At 45.5% G+C, this 25,876-nt stretch overlaps 1 protein-coding gene across 1 annotated transcript in view; it reads left to right on the forward strand.

Moving 5' to 3' along the window:
• Nucleotides 1-25,876, forward strand: part of VWF (von Willebrand factor) — a 141,675-nt gene that overhangs the window by 57,827 nt on the left and 57,972 nt on the right. Inside the window, exons 20-28 of the mRNA XM_081331929.1 lie at nt 475-612; nt 3,103-3,252; nt 5,189-5,329; nt 7,109-7,228; nt 8,891-9,047; nt 11,245-11,403; nt 14,155-14,290; nt 21,013-22,394; nt 23,197-23,316. Coding sequence (XP_081188055.1) covers nt 475-612; nt 3,103-3,252; nt 5,189-5,329; nt 7,109-7,228; nt 8,891-9,047; nt 11,245-11,403; nt 14,155-14,290; nt 21,013-22,394; nt 23,197-23,316 — 2,503 coding nt within the window. The remainder of the gene's footprint in view (nt 1-474; nt 613-3,102; nt 3,253-5,188; nt 5,330-7,108; nt 7,229-8,890; nt 9,048-11,244; nt 11,404-14,154; nt 14,291-21,012; nt 22,395-23,196; nt 23,317-25,876) is intronic.

The following is a 25,876-nucleotide window of genomic DNA, read 5'->3' on the forward strand; positions in this document are numbered from 1 at the left end:
GGAATGGAATGGAATGGAATGGAATGGAATGGAATGGAATGGAATAGAATGCGACCTTGGAGAGAGTAGAATAGAATAGAATAGAAGAGAATAGAATAGAAGAGAATAGAATAGAAGAGAAGAGAAGAGAAGAGAAGAGAATAGAATAGAATAGAATACTGTAGGGTAGAATGGAATGGAATGGAATGGAATGGAATTAGAAGAATAGAATAGAATAGAATAGAATAGAATAGAATAGAATAGAATAGAATAGAATAGAATAGAATAGAATAGAATAGAATAGAATAGAATAGAATGGAATGGAATGGAATGGAATGGAATGGAATAGAAGAGAAGAGAAGAGAAGAGAAGAGGAGAGGAGAGGAGAGGAGAGGAGAGGAGAGGAGAGGAGAGAAGAGAAGAGGACATCTTTGAAAATAAAGTTCTGTCGACCTATTTCAAAAGTCTGCTGTCGATCCTTCTTTTCTTTTCAAGGACCACTGCGAAGAGGACGTTGCGGGGTCCTTTTGGATCCTCGTGGCCAACGAAGGATGTGGCTTCACCCAAGAGACGTGCACTCGAAGGATCACTGTTTTGTTTGATAGGGGAGAGATTGAGCTACACGATGGAGAAGTAAGTTCATCCCCTCCTCACGGCTCCCGCAGGCTCATCTGTTGAAGAGGGGATTTTGAAGGCTTCTTTTGAGAGGGACTCCCAAGGGACCTCTGTTGAAACTGGCCAGACTGAGGGTGAAGGTTTGCCCTCCGAGCTTCTGGGCTGGTTTCCGAACGTTTCACTACCAGGCTAGGTGACATCTTCAACAGAGTTGAGGGGATGTCAATGTTCTCCTGTGCATGAGGGCTTCAGGTGTGGGTGTGTCAAGTGAGGGTCTGTGATGGGTCTTATGATGGGTCAGATGTGTGTCTGTAGCATGAAGTGAACGTTCATCCTCCGAGCTGGTGGGTTGGTTTCTGAACGTTTCGTTTCCAGGCTAGGTGACATCTTGAAGGGGGATGTCAGTCTTCTTCTGTCTATAAGGGCTTCAGGTGTGGGTATGTCGAGTGAGGGGCTTGTCATGAGTCATCAGAGAGAGCCTTGTGATGGGTCTTGCAAAGACATGAGTTCTTCAAAGCCTGGCACTCCACCAGCAATCCCATCCACAGACACGTCGACCTACAATCAGCCTACAAAACCCTCAGGATCCAAATCAACTTCACAGCCAACTAGAGATGGGCACCCACCCCCAACCAACTCACACAAGCCCCCCTCCAACCAGCAGTTCACCTTCCATTGACCCTGACCTGATGTAACCTCCCCATTACAAGACTCATCACAACCCTCCCACTGATGACTCACCCCTGACCTATCACAAGACCCTCACTTGACACACCCACACCTGAAGACCTTATCAACAGAAGAACACTGACATCCCCTCAACTCTGCTCAAGATGTCACCTAGCCTGGCAGCAAAGCATTCGGAAATGAACCCACAAGCTGGGAGAACGAAGCTTCACCCTCATCCTACAGACTCACACCTGACCCATCACAAGACCCATCACAAGACACTCACTTGACACACCCACACCTGAGACCCTTCTAAACAGAAGAACACTGACATCCCCTCAACTCTGCTGAAGATGTCACCTAGCCTGGCAGCGAAATGTTCGGAAACCAACCCAGCAGCTCAGATAACAAAACCTCCACCCTCATCCTACAGACTCACACCTGACCCATCACAAGACCCATCAGAAGACCCTTCACAAGACCCTCACTTGGAACACCTACACCTGACCCATCACAAGACACACCACAAGACCTAGTCTGGTAACGAAACATTTGGAAACCAACCCACAAGCTGGGAGAACAAAGCTTCACCCTCATCCTACAGACTTACTCCTGACCCATCACAAGACCCTCACTTGACAAACCCACACCTGAAGCCCTTATAGACAAAAGAACACCGACAACCCCCCTCAACTCCCCTGAAGACGTTTCCCAGCCTGGAAACGAAACGTTCAGAAACCAACCCACAAGCTTGAAGAACAACACCACCGCCCTTATCCTACAGACTCACACCTGACCCATCACAAGGCCCTCACTAGACACATACCTGAGGCCCACTGTTCTTAAGTGAACCACTGCAGTTGTTAAGCTAATCACACAGTTAAGTTAATTTGGTTCCCCCCCCCTTGACTTCGCTTGTTAGAAGGTCACAAAAGGGGGATCACGTGAACCCGGGACGCTGCCACCGTCATAAATTTGAGTCAGTTGCCAAGCGTCTGATTTTTTTTTATTAAAGAGCTTTACAAAAACAAAATTTTACAATATATCCCCAAATCCCTCCCACCCCAAACCCACCCACTTCCCCCCCCCCCACTTCCCAGAGCTAAATACAGGATTATAGTTACAATAATCATATTCTAAATAAAAATTATGCATAATATACAATTAACCAAATTCATAATGTGCTTTAACTCCCCTTTAACATAACTACAAACAACGTACCAATAACAATATCCCACTAAAATCTACTCGTAAGCTAAATGGAACTTTTTAGTGCCATATTAGTTCTGAATATAATTTATCCATCTCCTCCAAACTGAAATATATCTTTCCTGTGAATGATCTTTCAAATAAGCAGAAATCTTAGACATTTCTGCAAGATTCGAAACTTTAAACACCCATTCTTCTATAGTGGGCAAACTATCCTTCTTCCAATGTTGTCCCACCAGTAACCGTGCTGCTGTTATCATGTTCAACATCAAGTTAGTTTCTTTAACATCACAATCTACAACAATGCCCAATAAAAACAATTGCGGAGAAAACTATCTTTGCAAGCGTCTGAATTTTGATCACATGATGGTGGGGATGTTGCAACGGCCGTCAGTGTGAAAAACGGTCATCAGTCCCTTTTTCCAGCGCTCTGGTGACTTGGAACGGCCACGAAATGAACTCTTGTAAATCGAGGATCACCTGTATATTTTTCTCACAACGGAATGAACGTTAGCCACGGTTTCTTGCCCCGTGGAATATTCTGTTGTTCATTAAAGTTGAAAGCAGATCGATTATTAGAGGCCGATTATTCGCGTTGTTGTTGAAAGTAATTGTTTTTTTATTGTGAAGGTTAATGTCCTCACACCTCCGAGAGAAGAAGGCAATGTGGAAATTTTGAAGTCTGGCCGCTACTATATTCTGATACTGGGGCGAGGAAGAATCTCCCTGTCTTGGGATCAAAACATGGGAGTTACCGTTATCTTGAAAGAACACTACAAAGTAAGCCGTTTCTGATTTATTACTTTTTTTTAATACCGCGTATGTCCATGAAGATTCATAGTTATCCAGAGAGAATAACTACTGGAAGTCGAGGGATGGGCTTCTTTCCTTTTTGGGGTTCAAAATGTTTCGCTGCTCCTCCGAGTAGCTTCTTCCGTCTGAGCCAGTTGGGCACAGAGACCCCCAGACGGAACAAGCCACTTGGAGAAACGGCGAAAACTTTCAGACTTAAAAAAAAAAGAAAGAAAAGTCCAGTCGCCGCCACTCAGATTCCGGAGTAGTAATAGCTTGTTTAATACGTTGTTACTAGAAGAGTCGAGAATTCAGGCAGGATTACGTATTTATTTAGCACAGGGCAAAAATGTTAAAAAAGCACATCGCAATTACATTCTCAATCAGCAAGTATCAAATTAGTTAACAGAGTTGGAAGGGACCTTGGAGGTCTTCTAGTCCAACACTCTGCTCAAACAGGAGTCCCTATAGAGCCTTAGTGGCACAGTGGTTAGAATGCAGTATTGCAGGCAAACTCTGCCCACTGCCGGGAGTTCGATCCTGACCGGCTCCAGGTTGACTCAGCCTTCCGTCCTTCTGAGGTCAGTAAAATGAGGACCCAGATTGTTGGGGGCAACATGCTGACTCTGTGAACTGCTTAGAGAGGGCTGTAAAGCACTGCAAAGCGATATATAAGTGCTCTAACTATTGCTATCTAAGCTGTGACAGCTCAGTGGTTAGAATGCTGGATTGCAAACTAACTTTGCCAACTGCCAGGAGTTCGATCCTGACCGGCTCAAGGTTGACTCAGCCTTCCATCCTCTGAGGTCAATAAAATGAGGACCCAGATTGTTGGGGGCAAATAGGCTGACTCTGTAAACTGCTTAGAGAGGGCTGTAAAGCACTGTGAAGCCGTTCCGAAGGTCGCCGGAAATCTCAGAGCTGATTTCTGATACGGAGGGCTCTGCCGCTGCTGAAAAAGTGGCAACATAAAAACCTTCTGTCTGCGTGTTTTAACCCCAATACAGAGGGTAAAAACACCTCTGTAGGGCTCCTAGGATCGCCTAAATAGCTGGAGCTCTTCGTGGAGCTCAGCCAAGTACGTCCGCCATCTTGGGCATGCGCAAAAAAAAATAGTACAAAATGCAGCCGCGCGAGTTCTTTTGGGGGTCTCCCGATACTCCCATGTTACACCTCTGCTCCGTGAGCTGCATTGGCTTCCAGTTGCCTTCCAGGTGAGATTCAAGGTGCTGGTGATGACATACAAAGCCCTACATGGCATGGGTCCGGATTACCTACGGGAGCACCTACTGCCGGCGTCAACCTCCCTCCGTCCTGTATGCTCCCACAGAGAGGGCCTCCTCAGGGTACCACCAGTCAGAGAATGTCGACTGGTGACCCCCAGGGGGAGAGCATTCTCAGTGGGCGCACCAATCCTTTGGAACCGCTTACCGGCTGAACTACGGATGGCCCCCGACCTTCGCTCCTTCCGGCGTGATCTAAAAACTTATCTATTTGAACAAGCCGGCCTGGCCTGATGGGTTTGGGGTTTTAACATTGTTTTTAACTAACTTACTACATTGGGCACAATCATTTAACTTTAAATCTTGTATCCTGTATCCTTATTTTTATTGCCCTGTACACCGCCCTGAGTCCTAAAAACCTCCCGTGTTGGACCATCACCAATTTCTGGAAGCAACTCTAATTGTTCTCCCTGTCAGGAAATTTCTCCTTAGTTGCAGGTTGCTTCTCTCCTTGATCAGCTTCCATCCGTTGCTTCTTGACCTGCCTTCAGGTGTCTTTGGAGAATATTCTTTGAGGCGGCCCCTCAAATATTGGAACGCTACTACCCATTAATTAATAGTCCTAATTAATATCCATGAATTAATCGTCTTCCTGTTGAAGGAGAAGGAGGATGACATTTCTTTGGCTTGTTCCTTGAAAGGATAAAGTCTGTGGTCTGTGTGGGAATTTTGACGGCATCCCAAACAACGATCTGAGAAGCAGCCGGAAGCAGATTGAAGTTGACCCAAGTGACTTTGGGAATTCTTGGAAAGTTCACTCACAGTGTGCTGATGTCGGGAAGGTATTTGTAAAAATGTGTCACACCTCTGTTGGGATTGGGGCTGGGGGCGGTGGGGGTGCCTGTCTCCATTTTCAAAATGTTTTAATGTCAGGGTAGGAAAACCAGCAGAGTATCCTAGTATCCAACTCTTAATTCTTTATCCAATGATAAAGGAGGAGAACTCCCTTTGCCAGATGCCTAGAAATAATCTGTAAAACTACCTAATTTCTGTGAGGTTTGGAATGGCGGTTAAGCGCTGTTTTTCTCAAGCTTGGCAAGTTTAAGACATGTGGACTTCAACTCCCAGAATTCCCCAGCCAACTGAGACCAACACATCTCAAAATCGCCAAGGTTGAGAAATAATACACTAGACCAGGGGTAGGCAACCTTGACTCTTTTATGACCAGTGGACTTCAACTCCCAGAATTCCTGAGCCAGCTTGGCTCAGCATGGAAACCTCTCCCTTTTCCCTCAGCATGGCTGGCTCAGGAATTCTGGGAGTTGAAGTCCACGAGTCATAAAAGAGCCAAGGTTGCCTACCCCTGTGCCTTTAGGAAGGCTGTTGTATTATTGTATCACTTGCATTATTAGTAGAATAAAAGTGAATTAGCCGATTTTTTTTCCACCGAAGAGTCCATTGGCCTCAGGGATTTTGTTCCTTGAAGGCTTAGTAAATCATCTTTGTATTCTTTGTTACACAAAATAGTATAATTATCCTAACGTTTCAGGGTTAAGGGAAATGGAAACTTTTCTCGCGTGTAGATTTATGCTGCTACAGAAAATTCAGAGAAATCAAAGAATTTGCCACTTCAATTAGATTATTTACCCAAGGCCAAATTCAAGCTACAATGTCTTCAAAATGCAAGGTGTTGTTTACTTCCTGTCTGAGATCAAATAATTTATATGAATTTACAGAATGGAATTACAGATATGGATGATATGGAATTGCAGAAGGTTTACAAGTTAACACTAAAAGAAATGTCATTATTTTTCTGATTAGAGGGATAGGCCAGAATCAAAACAGCTTCAAAAACATGTAGACTTCAACTTACAAACACAACTTAGCTCAAAATTTCTCTTGTTAAGTGAGACATTGGTTAAATGCAGGGCTTTTTTTTGTCATAGAACGCTCAGAACGGAGTTCCGGCACCTTTTTTGGATGGAACCTTGTAGGGTAGGCAAGGCGGGTTGTATGACATGCGTGAGTTCCGGCACCTTTTTCTTTTACAAAAAAAGCACTGGTTAAATGAGTTTCCCCCCCCCCCAATTTTACGACTTTTCTTGACATAGTTAAGTGAATTGCTGCAGTTGTTAAATTATAACATGGTTGTTAAGTAGATCCAGCTTCCCCATTGTCAGAAGGTCAAAAAAGGGGATTACATAATCTTAGGACATTGCAACCGTCATGTCAGTTGCCAAGTGCCTGGATTTTTATCACGTGACCATTGCGGGGGGTGTCACGTGTCATGTGTTGAAAATGGTCATAAGTCACTTTTCTTCCGTGCTGTTGTGTAACTTTGAACAGTCACTAAATGAACGGTTGTTGACGACTGGCTGTATACTTTTGTCCAGAAAGCTACCGTTAAGAAAAATTCTTGGCTTTTCATAGTGTGAGAATCAGATTTTATTTATTTTTCCCCCTGAGAAATGAAAACCAGATCTTTCGATTTGCTCCCACGTATTTAGATGTAGGTCTGTCAATTTCCGAGAAAGAACGTCTATGAAGATGCTAAGTTGACAGGTAATCGATACAGACACACATTTCTCGGCGTTATAACTCATTTCTTCTCTTTTTTGCAGCTTTCCCAAGGACAGGATCTGGCAGCTTCGCTGTGCAATGGCAATGCAATAAAACAGGTGAAGGTGGAGACTTCGTGCAGTGTCTTGAATAGCGATCTCTTCAAAGAATGCCAAAAGCTGGTAAGCCATTTCTTATCCGGCTGATAACCCTCATTCGGGCGCCCATGGCTGGGCAACTGTTTGCCGTCTGAATTACGAGGGCAATTCAGAAACAAACCTCCGTTTGAGCATGTGCGAGAAATAGGCGGGGAGAGCAACGCCCGTCCTATGGCGCCGTGCGCAGTAGTTCAATAGGCAGTGAGGAGTGGAAAGAGAAGGTTGCATTGCAGTTGACTCGTCCGCTAGATCAATTGAAAATGAACCAGTTTTTTCAATGAAACAAGTGGCTTGCATCACGCACCGCTTTTGCTTCACGATGCTGCTACAGGGCGGCTTCGTTCCCAGGCGGGAGATTTTTTTTGCAGAAGGAATTTCAAACATTGTAAGAAGGGGTGACAGGTGCCTCAATTTGAATGGCGATTGTGTCGAAAAGTCATGTCATGTTGTAGTTTTCTAATGTGTATAATAAAAGTTCTGTATCTGTGAGTGCCTGTCATTGATAACTAAATGGAGGTTTGTTTCCCAATTGCCCTCATAATAACTAACCCAGATGCTTAGTACAAATGAAGGTGAATATAATACATCCCAGCAAGTGATGGGATTCAGCTGTTTCGCACCGGTTCGGCAGAACCGGTAGCTAAATTTTGTTGAGTTCGGAGAACCAGCTGAATGCATACCGCTTCCGGAAGTCCGTTCTAGGCCTGGGAGTCCTGGAGGAGGCCTCCCAGGCCTAGAACGGCCTGTCGGAAGTGCATGGATGCCACTTCCGGAAGTCCATTCTAGGCCTTGGAGGCCCAGGCCTGCATCCATGCAGAGAACCAGTTGTTCAGGTATTTGAATCCCACCACTGGTCCCAGGATAATGTTGCAGGATCTAATCTGCATCGGTCACTGGGATCAAAGGGTTAGTATTCTGAGCTTTCGGATGTGTTCTGGAGCCCATCCTTAGGGACTGAGAAATCCTGAGAAATTTTCTGGGATCCATCACGAGTCCAAAAGATTAAACCTCTGGTCCCGGTGACCAACCCAGATTGGATCTTGTAGATGCTTAGTGTTTGCTTAGGGAGTAAAGATTCATACTCCAAGCTTGTGGGTTGGTTTCTGAATGTCTTGTTACCAGGCTGGGTGACATCTTCAGCAAAGTTTGGGGGGTGGGTGGGTGTCAGTGTCTGCCGTTGAGATAGATTCCTTGCCCTGAAGAGTTCAGTGTTGGTGGGAGCTGGTTTATGGTGGAGCCTTGGTGGAGCCTTGGTGGAGCAGTGGGCTAATGCCTCCTTAAGTAACACCAGCTGCCTGCAATTAGTGCAGGTTCGAATCCCACCAGGCTCAAGGTTGACTCAGCCTTCCATCCTTCCGAGGTAGGTAAAATGAGGACCCAGATTGTTGGGGGCAATTAAGCTGACTTTGTAATAATGCCGCTTGGGGGGGGGGAAAGCCCTAATAAGCAGGCATATACATAGAATGAAGGCTACTGCTAAGCACATTGGTTTGTGCTTAAATTGTAAGCCACCCTGAGTCTTCGGAGAAGGGCGGGGTATAAATGGGATTAAAATAAAAATAAAATAAATAAATAAATGGGACCTTCTAAAATTTAAAGTTTGTCTTGGGAGTGACCTTGTTTCTTGGAAGCCGTGGAGATCTTCTCAAGAGCATAAGAGTTTGACTCGTACTACTTCCATCATAGGTGGATCCTGAGCCTTATGTGGAAATCTGCATGTACGAAACCTGTGCATGTGAGTCCATTGGGGACTGTGCCTGTTTTTGTGATGCCATTGCTGCTTACGCCCATGAGTGTGCCCAGAAAGGCGCAGTGATCCATTGGAGGTCTCCTACTCTATGCCGTAAGTGCTGGGGAGAGAATGAACTATTCTCCTTTCTCACACACACAACACAGAGAGAGAGAGTGTCAGGACCCACCCCAAACCACGTCTTAGGAAGACAAAATTCTTGGAGTCAAATCTATTCCAAAAAGAATCTTTACTATGACATGCTTGGTTGTAGGAAACGAGACAGGACTTAATATTATCCTACGAAGTAAACCCTTATAAAGAGTTCCCGGTTTAACCCCCCCTTAACCCCATTTGGTCAGCCCCCCATCATTTACCTCGTATCATCCATCTCATGGGAAAAAGGAAGTTAGGACCCTTCATGTTTATTGCTCTCTTCCGTGACACAAGCCAGATGCTAGGCCCCCCCCCTTTTGTTTCCCCTGTTCAAAAGGCTTCTCCTTTCCTTTGAAATGCCTAATACCGGTTCAATACACATCCATTCTCTTCTCTTCGGGAGATGGCAGAATCCATGGAATAATGTTTGAAGCATTCCATTTATGAATATGATATAAATGGATTCTGACAGAGAGAGAGAGAAAGGGAGAGAGAAAGAGAGAGAGAGAGAGAGAGAGAGAGAGAGAGAGAGAGAGAGAGAGAGAGAGAGAAAGAGAGAGAGAGAGAGCATATAATTTTTTTTACTATTTTTTAAAAAGATTAAAAACTAACAGAAAATGATATAGAATAAAGCTAAGAAGAAAAAGGAAGACCAGGTCGAATGTGCAGATTTTTTTTTTTTTACAAATAAGTAGCTTTCAATTTCCTTCATCCATTCCACGACTTTTCTTGCTACAATTGTTAAGCGAATCACTGCAATTGTTAAGTTAGCATTAAGGCTGTTAAGTGGCTTCCCCGTTGACCTGTCAGAAGGTTGCAAAAGGGGATTACGTGACTCCGGGACATGGCAACCATCAAGAGTCAGTTACCGAGTGTCCGAATTTCGATCATGTGGCCGTGGGGATGCTACAACGGTCGTAAGTGTGAAAAACAGGGCTGTAACTTTGAACAGTCACTAAATGAACTGTTGTAAGTTGAGGACTACCTGTATAGCAATGGCAATTGCAGTTAGACTTATATACCACTCCATAGTGCTTCACGGGCTTCTCTGAGCAGTTCACAGAGCAGTTCAGCCTATATGTCCCCCCCCAAACAATCTGGGTCCTTATTTTTACCAATCTCAGAAGGATGGAAGGCTGAGTCAACCTTGAGCCGATCAGGATCAAACTCCTAGCAGTGGGCAGAGCCGGCCTGCAATACTGCATTCTCACCACTGCGCCACCACGGAATATGCTACATATTAACCCCGTCAATTTTTGTTCGTTTGAGAATTGCAGAAAGTTAATATATGGGAAAGTATAGAAAAGATTTCCTTCAGCTCATCGGCTATTTTCATTTGGGATGGTTTTCAATGTAGCCTACAGCTGCGGAACTTTCTGAAGGTTTCCCCTTTAAGTCCTCACTCCTACTTAGCTTATTTCAAAATCAGTTAAGTTTTCACCTATAGGGACAGCTACAGATCAATAAAGGAGGACATTTGCAGCTCAGGGTTGAAATGAGGGGTCCTTGGTGCTCTCTGAGTTTGGTGGCTTTCTTGTAGACGTTTCATTACCCAGCTAGGTTTCATCACCAGTGCTAGAAAGGAGTAGTAGTAGTAGTAGTAGTAGTAGTAGGAGGAGGAGGAGGAGGAGGAGGACTGTGTGGTCTTTGGTGCTTTCTGAGCTTGGTTGTTTTCTTGCAGATGTTTCATTAGCATACTAGGTAACGTCATCAGTGCTAGAAAGGAAGAGGAGAAGGAGGAGGAGGAGGAGGAGAAGGAGGAGGAGGAGGAGGAGGAGGAGAACGACTGTGGGGTCCTTGATGCTTTCTGAGCTTGGTTGTTTTCTTGCAGACGTTTCATTACCACACTAGGTAACGTCATCAGTGCTAGAAAGGAGTAGTAGTAGTAGTAGTAGTAGGAGGAGGAGGAGGAGGAGGACTGTGGGGTCCTTGGTGCTTTCTGAGCTTGGTGGTTTTCTTGCAGATGTTTCATTACCACACTAGGTAACGTCATCAGTGCTAATGTTGCATGATGTTACCTAGTTTGGGTAATGAAACATCTGCAAGAAAACACCCAGGCTCAGAGAGCCCCAAGGAGCCCTCACTTTTCATTTAAAAAAATGGAATGATTACATGGCACAAGATTTCCCGTTATTTTTTATTTGATGTTTTGTAGCTCAAAGTTGTGAAAGTATGAACAAAGTGGAGGAAGAATATCAATGTGAATGGCGATACAACAGCTGTGGCCCTGCCTGTCCAAGGACGTGCCAGCACATGGATCCGATAGCGTGTCCCGTCAAGTGTGTTGAAGGATGCCATCCACACTGTCCTGCAGGTAAGCAACTCCAGTCCATGCATGACGTCTGGTCAGGAGGACTTTACTTGGCGTTTCTCTCTTGCTTAAATAATAGGATAATTTTCTCTCCTCTAAAGTAGGGAGAAGCAAGTTGGGGTTTTTCCTGTTGTCCCTCAACTGCCTAGTGCTTTGATCAGTAATGACATTCAGTCATGGCTGATTGGAGATACAACACAATTCAGATTTGGGAAATGTGGTTGCGTGGTTAGAAGGCTCAACTCCACATGAAGTTCCTCATGTATAGGTCAGCGCTCCTGTCATATTAGCTGAGATGGTTACACCTGGTAGAGCCGAAGATAATACTCCGTATTTAACCTTCCTTTATGAGGCTCTTGTAAATTTTACACTGATAAGACATGCAAAGGATTTGGGACCTTGAAAGTAAGAATGGAATGGAATGGAATGGAATGGAATGGAATGGAATGGAATGGAATGGAATGGAATAGAATAGAATAGAATAGAATAGAATAGAATAGAATAGAATAGAATAGAATAGAATAGAATAGAATAGAATAGAATAGAATAGAATAGAATAGAATAGAATCTTTATATGGAATGGAATGGAATGGAATGGAATGGAATGGAATGGAATGGAATAGAATAGAATAGAATAGAATAGAATAGAATAGAATAGAATAGAATAGAATAGAATAGAATAGGATAGGATAGGATAGGATAGGATAGGATAGGATAGAATCTTTATATGGAATGGAATGGAATGGAATGAAATTTATTTATTTATTTATTTATTTATTTATTTATTTATTTATTTATTTATTTATTTATTTATTTGTTTGTTTTTATAAACCGCCCTTCTCCCGAGGGACTCGGGGCGGTGTACAGAGTAAGGTAGGTATACAGATTGAACAATAGTGAAAAACAATAGTAAAAACAAACTGGGACCCCAATTAGAGCTATCAGGCCAGGCCGGACTGCTGGAACAGGTAAGTTTTTAAGTCGCGCCGGAAGGTGCGGAGGTCGGGGGCCATCCGGATTTCGGTTGGCAAGCAGTTCCAGAGTGCTGGCGCACCCACTGAGAATGCCCTCCCCCTGGGGGCCACCAGCCGACATTCCTTGAGCGGTGGCACCCTGAGGAGGCCCTCTCTGTGGGAGCGCACAGGACGGTGGGGTGCAGACATTGGCAGAAGGTGCTCCCGTAGGTAGTCCGGACCCATGCCATGTAGGGCTTTGTATGTCATTGTTAGCACCTTGAACTTCACACGGAAGGCAACCGGAAGCCAGTGCAGCGCACGGAGGAGAGGTGTGATATGGGAGTATCGGGAGGCTCCCAAGAGTGTCCGTGCCGCTGCACTTTGCACCAGTTGAAGCTTCCGAGTGGATCTCAAGGGCAGCCCCATGTAGAGAAATGGAATAGAATAGAATCTTTATATGGAATGGAATGGAATGGAATGGAATGGAATGGAATGGAATAGAATAGAATAGAATAGAATAGAATAGAATAGAATAGAATAGAATAGAATAGAATAGAATAGAATAGAATAGAATAGAATAGAATAGAATAGAATAGAATAGAATAGAATAGAATAGAATAGAATAGAATAGAATAGAATAGAATAGAATCTTTATATGGAATGGAATGGAATGGAATGGAATGGAATGGAATGGAATGGAATGGAATAGAATAGAATATAATAGAATAGAATAGAATAGAATAGAATAGAATAGAATAGAATATATGGAATGGAATGGAATGGAATGGAATGGAATAGAATAGAATCTTTATATGGAATGGAATGGAATGGAATGGAATGGAATGGAATGGAATGGAATAGAATAGAATAGAATAGAATAGAATAGAATAGAATAGAATAGAATAGAATAGAATAGAATAGAATAGAATGGAATGGAATGGAATGGAATGGAATGGAATGGAATGGAATGGAATGGAATAGAATAGTGTCTACTGGTGTATTCAGATTATAGATAGTTTTGGTATTCTGGCAGAAATAAAATCAGAGAGGCATTCTTCTTTCTCTCAAAGAAATAAAACAAATTCTTTTTTCCCCTCCGTTTTTAACTCAGAAACAAACAGACATTCAGGAACAAAAGCAATGGCTTCTTCCTCCACCTATTTCTTTTTTTTAAAAAAAGAAATTAAACTATTCTATTTCTTTGGTGCTCTCTGAGCTTGCTTGTTTCATTTACCCAAACTCGGTAACATCATCAGTGGTAGAACATCCACTCTTGCTGTCTACTGACAGTCTTGCAAGCTTTGAAGTTCTTATTAAGTTTCCAAGGGAGAGGCTAAATGTTTAAAATGTCAGTGTATATTGTTGTCTATGGAGATTCTCAGTCTTCCATATCATGGTTGTCCCAAAGACGCTTTTTTCAGGAGGCAACTGGACTTTCTCATTTTTCTTTGAAGACTCTTTGCTTCTCATCCAAGAAGCTTCTTCAGCTCTGACTGGATGGTGGGGAACAGAAGGATTTATATTCCTTGCAGAGAGCTGGTTATTTGCCTTTTTTTAGCGAGTCATTGAGGCCACCTGGAGGTTTATAAATGATTGAAGGAATATAAGTTCTTCCACTCCCCACCATCCAGTCAGAACTGAAGAAGCTTCTTGGATGAGAAGCCGAGAGTCTTCAAAGAAAAACGAGAACGTCCAGTTGCCTCCTGGAAAAAAGCGTCTTTGGGACAAGGTATATCGTTGCATTTTTTTTAAAAAAGAAAAGAAATTAAACTCATTCTCCAACAATTTTGTAAAACAGGGAAAATTCTCGACGAGCTTTCCGAGTCTTGCATCAAACTGGAAGAATGTCCGGTGTGTGAAGTAGAAGGCGGCAGGATTGCTGATGGGAAGAAGGTCATTTTGAACCCGGAGAATTTTCAGCTCTGCCAATCCTGGTAAAATAGAGAACTCGGTGGAATTTAAGGGAGGGGAAGAGGAGGAATTAGGGCAGAAAAGAAATGTAGATTGTATTCCAGGTATTCTCCATAGCTCTGGATTTTAGCAGGAGTGTATGGGTTAGGATTTGGGCAAGGTTTTCTAAGGGGATCAGTTGCATTGGTCTGCAACAGTCCTGGAGGATTGTTAATCACATTTCAGGAAACGAAAGCTATTCTCAAGAGGGTGCTCTGTGGTGGTACCAGCCCAGCCCAGAACAATTAGCATAGAAAGTTTTCCAATTTTTTAAAAATGGAGTTTATGTTGAAAGCCAACAATACGCTCTTTTCCCATGAAGCAGGATTTTATTTAAAAAAATAGCTAAGTCAAACCACTGTTGGTAATTTGTAGTCTGAAGTCAATTCAACAACTTCAATAATTCTTCTCTAGGGTGAAGACAAGCCTCAGGATTTTTCTTAAAAAAAAATATACTTGGGGAAGTTGGTCACAGGATGCTTCTTTGAACTCCATTTTCCCCTTCCCAGCATTATCTATCAATACATTTTTCTCCATCTCTGTTATCCGTTGAGGTCACTGTCTCAAAAAAAAAGAAGAATTCAAATTATTACATTCCGATTGATCGCTTTTGTTCCACTGAGGGAAAAATATCCAGCCATTTGCTTGTTTCAAATACTGGCCCACAATTTGGAAGTACACATAACTAGCTCAGAATTATATTTATTCTAAAGGGGAGAGGGCTTGCAGTAGATCGGTGGTTAAGATGCCGGGCTTGTTGGCTAGAAAACTGGTAGCCCAGGTTTGAGACCCAGGTACCATGCAACGGGTGAGTTCCCGTCCTCGCCTCAGCTCCTGCCAACCTAGCAGTTTGAAAACATGCAAATGCGAGTAGATAAATAGGTACCACTTGTTGTGACTCAGGGCCAGCCGGTGGGTCCGACAGCCGGGTCCGATGTATCGGAGGACTCAGATGTGGGGGAGGAGGGAAACGAACCGGCTGATGATGATTTGGAGGCTTTGCAGAGTCCTCAGCCGGGGACCTCTTCTCAGCTGTGTGAGCCCGAGAGTGCGGAGGATGATGACCCACAGCTGGCCCTGTTCAAGGACGCCCGACGTAGGAGGCAGACGAGCAGGGACAAACAAAGAAAGACTATGGGACTCCTCGGGAGGAGGCACAGGGAGACCACGCCCTGAGCTCTCTATAAAAGAAGTGTTTGGGGAGGGGCTAGTTGCTGAAAGCAACTTTTTCGTTTGAGAAGACAAGCTCTTGTGTTTTGTTATCTGCGTCATTAAACCTTGGCAGAAGCCTTTTAGCCTTGGACGCTTTCCAGACTCGTCTCTTAATTAGGGGTTGGGAGAAGAGAGCTGGTCCAGAACAGTTTGCTTTCAGCCACTCACCCCTTAATACTACGATGGAGCAGCTTCTTGCCGAGAATGCCCAGCTCAACCAGCAACTCACCTTGCTGGCCACTCAGGTGGCACAACTGCAGGCTCAGGTACATGCTGCCCCCCCACCCAGGAGGAAATGTCAGTTAGCTATGCCGGATAAGTTTGCTGGTAAACCAGAACTGTTTCCTGCCTTCCTGGGACAATGCCAGCTTTATATCAGCGTGAGAGCAGCTGATTTCCCCACTGACCGAGATAAGGTGGGATTCGTGTTGAGCCTTCTGTCGGGAGATGCAGCTCGTTGGGGCACGCCTCTGTTGGCACAGCCTAGCCCTTTGTTGGATAACTTTGGGGGGTTTTGTGACCATATGCGCCTCATGTACGAGGACCCGATTAAGGCGCAGACCGCCACCCGACGTCTGAAAGCTTTGAGGCAGGGTCAGCGCCCCCTACAGGCCTATATCAGCGATTTCCGGCTGCTTAGCCAGGATTCCGCCTGGAATGAGGCTGCGCTCGTGGATGCCTTTCAGGATGGCTTGTCAGAGGAGATGTTGGATGAGCTGGCCCGCGTGGACATTCCCTCAGATCTGAATGGGCTGATCCATCTTTGTCTGCGGATCGATGCCCGGCTGCAGCAGCGTAAGAGTCGCCGTGCCACCCCACAGACCCCTGCCGCCCCTGTTGTGCGTGAGGCCCCAGTCCAGAGGGAGGAGCCAATGGAGCTGGGTGCCGCCAGGTCCCGTCTATCGGTGACGGAAATGGACAGACGACGATCGGAGGGGTTGTGTTTTTACTGTGGGGACCCTGGACATTTGGCTGCTTCTTGCCCAAAGAAGCGTCAGCGGGCGTCAGTGACCAAGCCTGCTCCGAGAAAGTCCCCTGCTTTGCTATCGGGAAACGGCCCGAGCCCGATCTAGACGGTGTGAAAGATCGGGCGACCCACAACGATCACGCCGAGCGACGCCGTTCCGACGGTGCCTGTGAACCTCCACGGCATTTGATTTTGGAGGCACGACTGATCCTTCCTGGCAAGCCAGAGGGGATTCCGGTCCATGCCTTAATTGACTCTGGGGCTACCACTAACTTTATGGATTCGGCCTTTGTGGCCAAATGGGCTGTTCCCCAGTGTCCGGTGGATCCGCCCATGCTTGTGGAGACCATCGATGGTCGAGTGCTCCTGTCCGGGCCTATCACGGCCGCCACGCAACCCGTGTGTATGGCCATCAGTACCCATGTGGAGGCCATTCAGTTTTACGTCACTTCGGATCTGCACTTCCCCGTGGTCTTGGGACTGGCGTGGCTCCGGGCGCATGATCCACAGATCTATTGGTCTCAGAACTTGGTCACCTTCCCAAGTTTGCAGTGCGTGGACCACACCCGCCATATCTGTGCCGGCCAGGTGGAGGGTTCCTCAGGGGTTTCCTTGCCTCCCGTACTGTCCGACTTTGCTGACGTGTTCAGCGAGTCAGAGGCGGACCAATTACCCCCGCACAGGCCCTACGACTGCTCCATTGACCTAGTCCCTGATGCGCCTCTCCCAGTGGGGCGTTTGTACTCCATGTCGGAGCCCGAGTTGGCCGCATTGCGGGACTTCCTGACAAAGAACTTGGCTCGTGGATTCATCCGGCCCTCGTCCTCGCCAGTGTCTGCGCCCGTGCTCTTCGTCAAAAAGAAGTCGGGCGAGTTACGGCTTTGCTGTGACTACCGGAAACTCAACGCTATCACGGTGCGTAACCGCTACCCGCTGCCCCTCATCCCCGAGCTCTTGGACCGACTCCGGGAGGCTAAGATCTTCACGAAACTGGACCTGCGTGGAGCGTACAACCTCGTCAGGGTTCGGCCGGGTGATGAGTGGAAGACAGCGTTTGGTACTCGCTATGGACATTTCGAGTACACGGTGATGCCGTTTGGCCTGACCAACGCCCCCGCTGTGTTTCAGCATTTTATGAACGACATCTTTCGGGATCTGTTGGACCAGTTTGTTGTGATTTACCTGGACGACATCCTGATTTACTCCCCGTCGCGTGAAGCGCATCATCAGCATCTCCGTCAGGTCCTGCAGCGCCTCCGGAAACATCGGCTGTTTGCCAAGTTGGAGAAGTGCCAGTTCTACCAGGTGACCATTGATTTCTTGGGCCACCGCATTTCTCCCGAGGGCATCGCCATGGATCCAAGTAAAGTTGAGTCGTTGCAGAGTTGGCAACCCCCGCGTCGCGTGAAGGATGTTCAGCGACTTCTTGGATTTGCCAACTACTATCGGACATTCATCCCTGGCTTTGCTGCCTTGACAGCCCCCCTCACCCGGCTCCTGCAGAAGAAGACTCGGTTCCAGTGGAACGCCCCCGAACAACAGGCGTTCCAAGCTTTGAAGGACGCCTTCATGAAGGAGCCCATCTTGAAGCATCCTGACCCGCAACGGCCGTTTGTCGTGGAGGCGGACGCCTCCGACATTGCCATTGGGGCCGTGTTACTCCAGGCAGCGACGCCCAACGGTACCCTTTTCCCTTGCGCGTATCACTCTCGGAAATTGAATCCCTCGGAGCGCAACTATACCATCTGGGAGAAGGAGCTGCTGGCCATCAAGGCGGCGTTCGAGGCTTGGAGGCATCATCTGGAGGGGGCGCGGCATCAAATCGAGGTCCGGACGGACCACAAGAATCTGGAAAGTCTGCAGACCGTTCGGAATTTGAACCAACGCCAGATCCGGTGGTCCCTCTTCTTTGCGAGGTTTGACTTTCGGGTGCGATATATACCAAGCGGGCACAACCAGAGAGCGGATGCTCTGTCCAGGAAGCCCGAGTACACCCGAGTGGAAGACAAGCTTCCGCCCAGGACAGTGATCCCCGTCGAGTCTTTTGCTGCGGTACGGGAGCCGGTGGATATACGGGCTCGGATCCGGGAGGCGCAGCAGCAGGAGGCGTGGGTGGCTCAGCGGAAGGAAGAGGTGGGGCCAGATTCGCCTTGGTCGGTCACGGATGGACTCCTGTATTATCGTGACCGGCTCTATGTTCCAGGAGGGCCACTCAGGGGACTCGTCCTCAGCCAATGTCATGATAACCCGGCTGCGGGGCATTTTGGCCTGTTCAAGACTCTGAACCTGGTCTCCCGTACTTTCTGGTGGCCCCGAGTCCGACACGATGTCCAGTCTTATGTCACCTCCTGCGTCCCATGCAGGCAGGCCAAGTCAGCGACAGGGGCCCCGCCTGGTTTACTGCAGCCTTTGCCAACGCCCAAGAGACCCTGGGGGGCTGTGTCCATGGACTTTCTGACGGATCTACCCCCATCCTCCGGCTTCACGACAGTGTTTGTGGTGGTGGACATGTTGACCAAGATGGCGCACTTCATCCCCTGTCGCGGCTTACCGTCAGCTCGCGCCACTAGTCGCATGTTCATCCAACAGGTGTTCCGGCTGCACGGCCTTCCCGACAGGGTCGTCTCCGATAGGGGGGCCCAGTTTACAGCCCGCTTCTGGCAGGAGTTGATGCGGGCGTTGGACATTAAGGTTTGCCTCTCGTCCGCGCATCATCCTCAGACCGACGGGGGTACCGAGAAGGTCATCGGCATCTTAGAGCAGTATCTGCGCTGCTATGTTAACCTGCAGCAGGACAACTGGGTGGACTATTTGGCCATAGCCGAGTTTGCCTTTAATAACTCGCAACACACCTCCACGCAGATGACACCGTTCTTGGCCAACGTGGGTTATCACCCCAGGTTCTTCCCTCTTTCTCCCGTGGACTCACCGGAGCCGGCAGCGAACGAATTCATGGCGGAGTTACAGGCGATCCATCGGTTGGTGCGACGGCAGCTGGAGAAGGCCAAGGCCGACTACAAGAGGTTCGCCGATCGGTCGAGAAGGGATACGCCTCCACTATCGGTGGGGGATCGGGTCTGGCTGTCCACCAGGAACCTACCATCCACTCGGCCGGCGAGGAAGCTGGACCACCGTTACCTTGGACCGTTCCCAGTCGAGGCCGTCATCAACCCGGTCGCCTATCGTTTAACTCTGCCACGTTCCCTGCGCGTGCACCCCGTCTTCCATCGGTCCTTGTTGGTCCCCGAACGACCGGCCTGTCCACTTCGCCAGGCGGAACCTCCACCATCAGGAACTCGTGATGGAGGCAGCACCCCCGAGTACGAGGTCGCCAGCATCAGGGATTCCCGCTGGCTGAAAGGTCGCTTCCAGTACCTGATCGAGTGGAAAGGGTACGGGCCGGAGGACTTCACATGGGAAGACGCGACCGCCGTTCATGCCCCTGCGTTGGTGACTGCTTTTCACGAACAGTTCCCATCCCGACCGCATCCGGATCGGCAGACCCGAGGGAAGGGCCCTGCGGTGCGGGATAGTGTTGTGACTCAGGGCCAGCCGGTGGGTCCGACAGCCGGGTCCGATGTATCGGAGGACTCAGATGTGGGGGAGGAGGGAAACGAACCGGCTGATGATGATTTGGAGGCTTTGCAGAGTCCTCAGCCGGGGACCTCTTCTCAGCTGTGTGAGCCCGAGAGTGCGGAGGATGATGACCCACAGCTGGCCCTGTTCAAGGACGCCCGACGTAGGAGGCAGACGAGCAGGGACAAACAAAGAAAGACTATGGGACTCCTCGGGAGGAGGCACAGGGAGACCACGCCCTGAGCTCTCTATAAAAGAAGTGTTTGGGGAGGGGCTAGTTGCTGAAAGCAACTTTTTCGTTTGAGAAGACAAGCTCTTGTGTTTTGTTATCTGCGTCATTAAACCTTGGCAGAAGCCTTTTAGCCTTGGACGCTTTCCAGACTCGTCTCTTAATTAGGGGTTGGGAGAAGAGAGCTGGTCCAGAACACCACTTCAGTGCTGGGGTAAGAGCGCTCCGTGACGTCATGCTAGCCCCATGACTGCGGACATGTCTGCGCACAGCGCTGGCTCAATGGCCTTGAAAAGGAGATGAGTACCGCCCCCTATAGTCAGCAACGATCAGCCAAATAAAATCTGCAGGGACTCCTTTTTATTACTTATTCTAAAAGGGATAGAATTATGAAATGCAAAGAAAGATTTTAAAAAAGATTTAATGTCAAGGGCAGGAAATTGGGAATCCAGCAGTTCAAATGTATATAGGTTTATTGTATACTAAGGCTCTCTACAAGGGTCTGAAATACTGACGGTCAAAGTAAATTAGAGGTAGATAAGAGTCAGTGGAATTCAAGATGGGCTGGACTGAGATCTCTTGTGGGCACAAAGAGACTCAAGACTAATGACACGTTTGACTCCTCCCTCAGGCTCAGCCTAGTCATCTCCTACATTTAATCTACATACAACACAGAGGTTGAAATGAGGTTTTAACTGTTGGTTTTTTCCCTACTTTGTTAGCCATTGTGAAGTACGAAACCTGACGTGCCGCCCTTGTAATCCGGAAGAGGTTGGCAAATTCCTGACCACTGTTAGTCCAGATAAAAATGAGGAAGAAGAAACGGAGGAAGAAGAAGGAGAAGAAGAAGAAGAAGAGGAAGAAGAAAATCCCACACGTCAATATTCCTGTAGCAAAATGATGGACCTGGCCATCTTAATAGATGGTTCCAATAAGCTTTCCGAGAGCGATTTTGAAGAGTTGAAAAACTTCACCATTAGCATGATGGAAAAACTTCACATCTCCCAAAAAAGGATTCGCTTGGCCGTCCTGGAATACCGCACCGGTTCACACATTTACCTTGGTCTGAAGGACATTAAAAAGTCAACTAGAATGAAGAAGATTGTGAAAAATATAAAATACACAGGCGGGGATGTAGCCTCTGCCTCCGAGGTGCTCAAATATGTTGTGTTTCATGTGTTCAACAAGGCGCCGCGCACAAACGCGGCCCGAATCGCCATGATATTTATGGCAAGCAAGGACCCCAAGAGAATCCAGGGGATCTTCCCAATTTTGAAAAAAAAGAAAATTATTGTGATACCAGTTGGACTTGGGCCCCACGTGAGCACAGAACAAATTAGACTACTGGAACGGCAGTCGCCGGAAAACCGAGCTTTCCTAATGAACAGTGTGCTTGAGTTAAGGCAACGCAAGGATGAAATAATTGACTACTTCTGTGGTCTTGTGCCTGACGTCAGTGTGGTTCTTTCTACCCAACGCCCAGTCCCAACTCTCCCCAGTGTGCGTGCAGGGACCTACTCTCCCGGTTTGACCGAGGTACCGTCAACAGAGATTTCTATCTCTGTTGAAAAGATCCTGGACATCGTCTTTGTAATTGAAGGGTCCCGCAAAGTTGGCAAGAACAACTTTGAAACCATCAAAGAGTTTCTCATCCGTACCATCCAGGAGTTGGAAGTAGGAGAAGAGACCGTTCACATTAGCATCCTACAGTATTCCTTCACCATCACCGTGGAGCATTCTTTCTGGGAACACCAGTCCAAGGAAGTCCTGATTAAGAAGGTGCGGGAGATGAAATTCCAGGGAGGCAATGCAACCAACACTGGACAGGCGCTCAACTTCATCTCTGAGCAGTCGTTTACCACCAACAGAAGAACCGAGCAAGCGCCCCACTTGGTTTACATGGTTACTGCAAATCCCTCCACAGATACCATCGTTCGTCCACCCAGCGATGTCCATCTTATTCCCATTGGCATAAAGCCTGGCGCGGACATCCAGGAACTCAAAGAATTAAGTCAACCACAGGCTCCTATTATCATAGAAGGCTTCAACAATCTCATCAAACAAGGCCCTGACTTGGTCCTCAAAACGTGTTGCTCCAAGAATGGTGTGTTGTCGTCGTTTTTATTTTTATTTATTTATTTTTTTAAAAAAAATATGTTTTATTGATCTTTAACATAATCACCTTAACATTTGGTAAACGGCGTGTTGGGTTAGTATTTACAAAACAATCAATAGCAATTAATTTCTATAATTCTATAGTCCATATAATGGCTTTGCTTGATCTTCTCTTCTTCCAATAATATTCCCTTTTGCCAACCTTCAATTCATACATTTCTTATTACTTGAATAAATGTAGACATTTTTTCCTCACGTTTCTGCAAATAATAACCACTTCAACATAAAGCTTCTTTTCTTCATCGATCGTCTTGATTGCCTCATCATAGATCCTGTTTACAGAATTCTTATTGAAATTTTCCCCACAACATTCCAAGCATTCGTACTGGTTAAGATTTTCTCAAAATTAGTTACGCTTAAGTATTTAAGTCTTTTTTTTCTCACACAAGCTTCTTGTTGTTTTTAAAGTTCTGAGAAGAGAAGCTAAATGGTTGGCTCAAAGGCGCTTTTTCAAGAGACAACTGTTTTTTTTTCCCCTTGAAGACATTTCACTTCCCATCCAAGAAGCTTCTTCGGTTCTGGTGGGGAATGGAAGGATTTACATGCCTTGCAGTCATCTGTCATTAGCCCTCTTTCTGCGGACTGCAATTGCACACGCGTATGATGTACAACTTTATCGTTTCCCTAACTTTCTGATTGTCCTCTGGGGTTGTTTTTTTGTGAAGTTAGGCGACTTGCCAGTTGACTAGTATAGAAACCTTGACGATGTAACGATTTAAAACCTTCCGCAGAAATTTGCACCAAGCCAATGGATGTGATATTTCTCCTGGATGGGACCTCAGACGTTGAAGAAGCTCAGTTTGAGGAAATGAAACGTTTTGTGAAAGCATTTATTGAACACGCTGATGTGGGTGAGTATTGCCTCATGGGAGACTTCAGGATGCTCTGAATTTGTTGTCTACAAGAAGGAAGCTTTAAAGTAAATGACATAAAGTCTTCTTAAAAGGAACGTTGATTTGTCTCTATGGAGCATTATAAACATTAGCATAGGAATCTACCTCATCTACCAGGGGGCGCAGTGGTGAGAATGCAGTACTGCGGGCAAACTGCCCACAGTCAGGAGTTCAATCCTGACTGGCTCAAGGTTGACTCAGCCTTCTGTCCTGCCAAGGTCAGTAAAATGAGGACCCAGCAACAGGCTGACTGTATCTAAGCCTCAGGAAGCTCAGTGTTTAGAATGCTGGATTACAAGCTAACTCTTCCCACTTCCAGGAGTTCGATTCTCACCGGCTCAAGGTTGACTCAGCCTTCCATCCTTCCGGAGTCAGTAAAACGAGGACCCAGATTGTTATGGACAATATGCTGACTCTGTAAACTGCTTAGAGAGGGCTGTAAAGCACTGTGAAGTGGTATATAAGTCTAAATGCTATTGCTATCTAAGCTGTGGTGGCGCAGTGGTTAGAATGCAGCATTGCACACTAACTATGCCTGCTGCCAGCAGTTCGATCCTGACTGGCTCCAGGTTGACTCAGCCTTTCATCCTTGCAAGGTCGGTAAAATGAGGACCCAGATTGTTGCAGGGTAATATGCTAACTCTGTAAACCGCTTAGAGAAAGCTGTAAAGCACTATGGGGCAGTATATAAGTCTAAATGCTATTGCTACTGCTACAACAAGGGCTTTGCTCTTCAGAGTAACTTCTGCTGCTTATGGTCTTTCTGCCACACTAAAATTATTTCTGTGCCAGAGGTTGACAGCTCCTTGGAACTGAAAGTTACATCTTCCTTATTCGGTACTCTGATGAAGTGGCTAAGCAGAGAACAGATACTTCTGCACTGACTCTTAGGATCAATTGGATTAACCACAAATCTCAGCCTTGTAGCTGTCTTATTTTGATGCAACAAAATCCAGAAATATATTCAGCCGCTTGCAGGAATAATTTATTTGCTAACGTTAAAAGCTTTTGGAAAGTGAACAAATTTTCTGCAGGTATTAATTTGTTAATCTCCAAGCTGCTACAACAGAAAGCTTTTTTGTTGATTAACAAATAGAAAGGCGCAACTTCCCTTTTTTATAACAAAATAAAAATGTCTTGATATGTGGGCAGTGGGAAAAACAGTAAAGAAACAAAGACAAGGTCATTCAAGGTCATTCAACTTTCACTGCATCATTCACTTGTACTATCAGTGGATAGCTGAGCAAGGATAAAGAAATCTATATTCTTTTTTTTAAGAAATGTTTTATTGTTTTTTGTTATAGTAACAATCCTTAATGCCTAGTGTACAGCGTGTTGTCTTGCTTCATAAATTTTGAAAAAAAAGCAATAGTAGTTAATTAACAGTCAATAATAATGAATTTTTTGTACTTCCATACTTAGTACATTAATTAATAGTATATTTCTTTGATCTTCCCTTCTCCCAATAGTATTCTCCTTCTACAATCTTAAACAAATATAATTCTTAATATTTTCAATACATAAATGGTTAAATACAAACATTTTTCCATGTTTGTACAAGTAATAATAACATCCACGTAGGACATGTTTTTTTATCAACTCATGTTGTTTTTATAAAAATCTTATTAGTTCACCATATAGCCTATTTTCATAATTCTTATTTAAGCTTAATTTCTCCTTAATATTCAAACAGTTCTTATCAGTCATAATTTTCTCAATATTTATCATCTAAATATCCAGATTTTCCATTTAGATACACCATCCAGATGTTTTCATAATTCATGCATTATAAAAATACTGTACTGCTTATGTATCTTATGACACCTACCTATAACATCGTTTCTGATCAGTTTATATTTCACTTATGTTTGTAAAAGTTAATTTAAGTCACTATATATCCTATTTTTGAAGTTCTTATTTAAGCTTAATTTCCCCTCAATATTTCAGTCATTCCTTAATCCTAATTCCCTTCAATTTAATTTACCTTTAAATTTCAAACTCTTCATTCACATACATCATCTCAATATTTTTACATTTTATATATTATAAAAAATACTATATTACTTAGATCTCTTATCCCTCTTATTGTAAGGCCCCTTTATATCCAGTCATCTGTTCTTTTAATGAAATCTATATTCTTTACTGAAAGACAGTGGGGAAGGTAGACATTACTTTAAAGTCTGGTTTAGTCACTAATAAAAATCAAGGATGCTTAGACCTACCAAGAATCCAAACTGGTCCTGATTGGTTTCAGGTTTTTGAAGTCCTCAAAATATCTTTCAGAAGAACCTCAAAAGCAAGCTAGTTTTCTTGGTAATCAGGGCCTCCAGAAAGGTAGGTCCCGTTTCTGATCACACTTGGATGACCAGATGTGCCCATTTTGCAGGCCATTTCCAGCTGTGTGGGAGATCTTTTGGACTCCAGGCGTACTCCCCAAACTGGAAAATGTGCTGCATCTTAGTAGCTAAGCCATCTGGGAGCAGCATGACCATCACAAGTTATGCTCATTTTATTGGTC

This window comes from Vipera berus (assembly GCF_964194415.1).
Source record: "Vipera berus genome assembly, chromosome: 6".
Classification (NCBI taxonomy): domain Eukaryota; kingdom Metazoa; phylum Chordata; class Lepidosauria; order Squamata; family Viperidae; genus Vipera; species Vipera berus.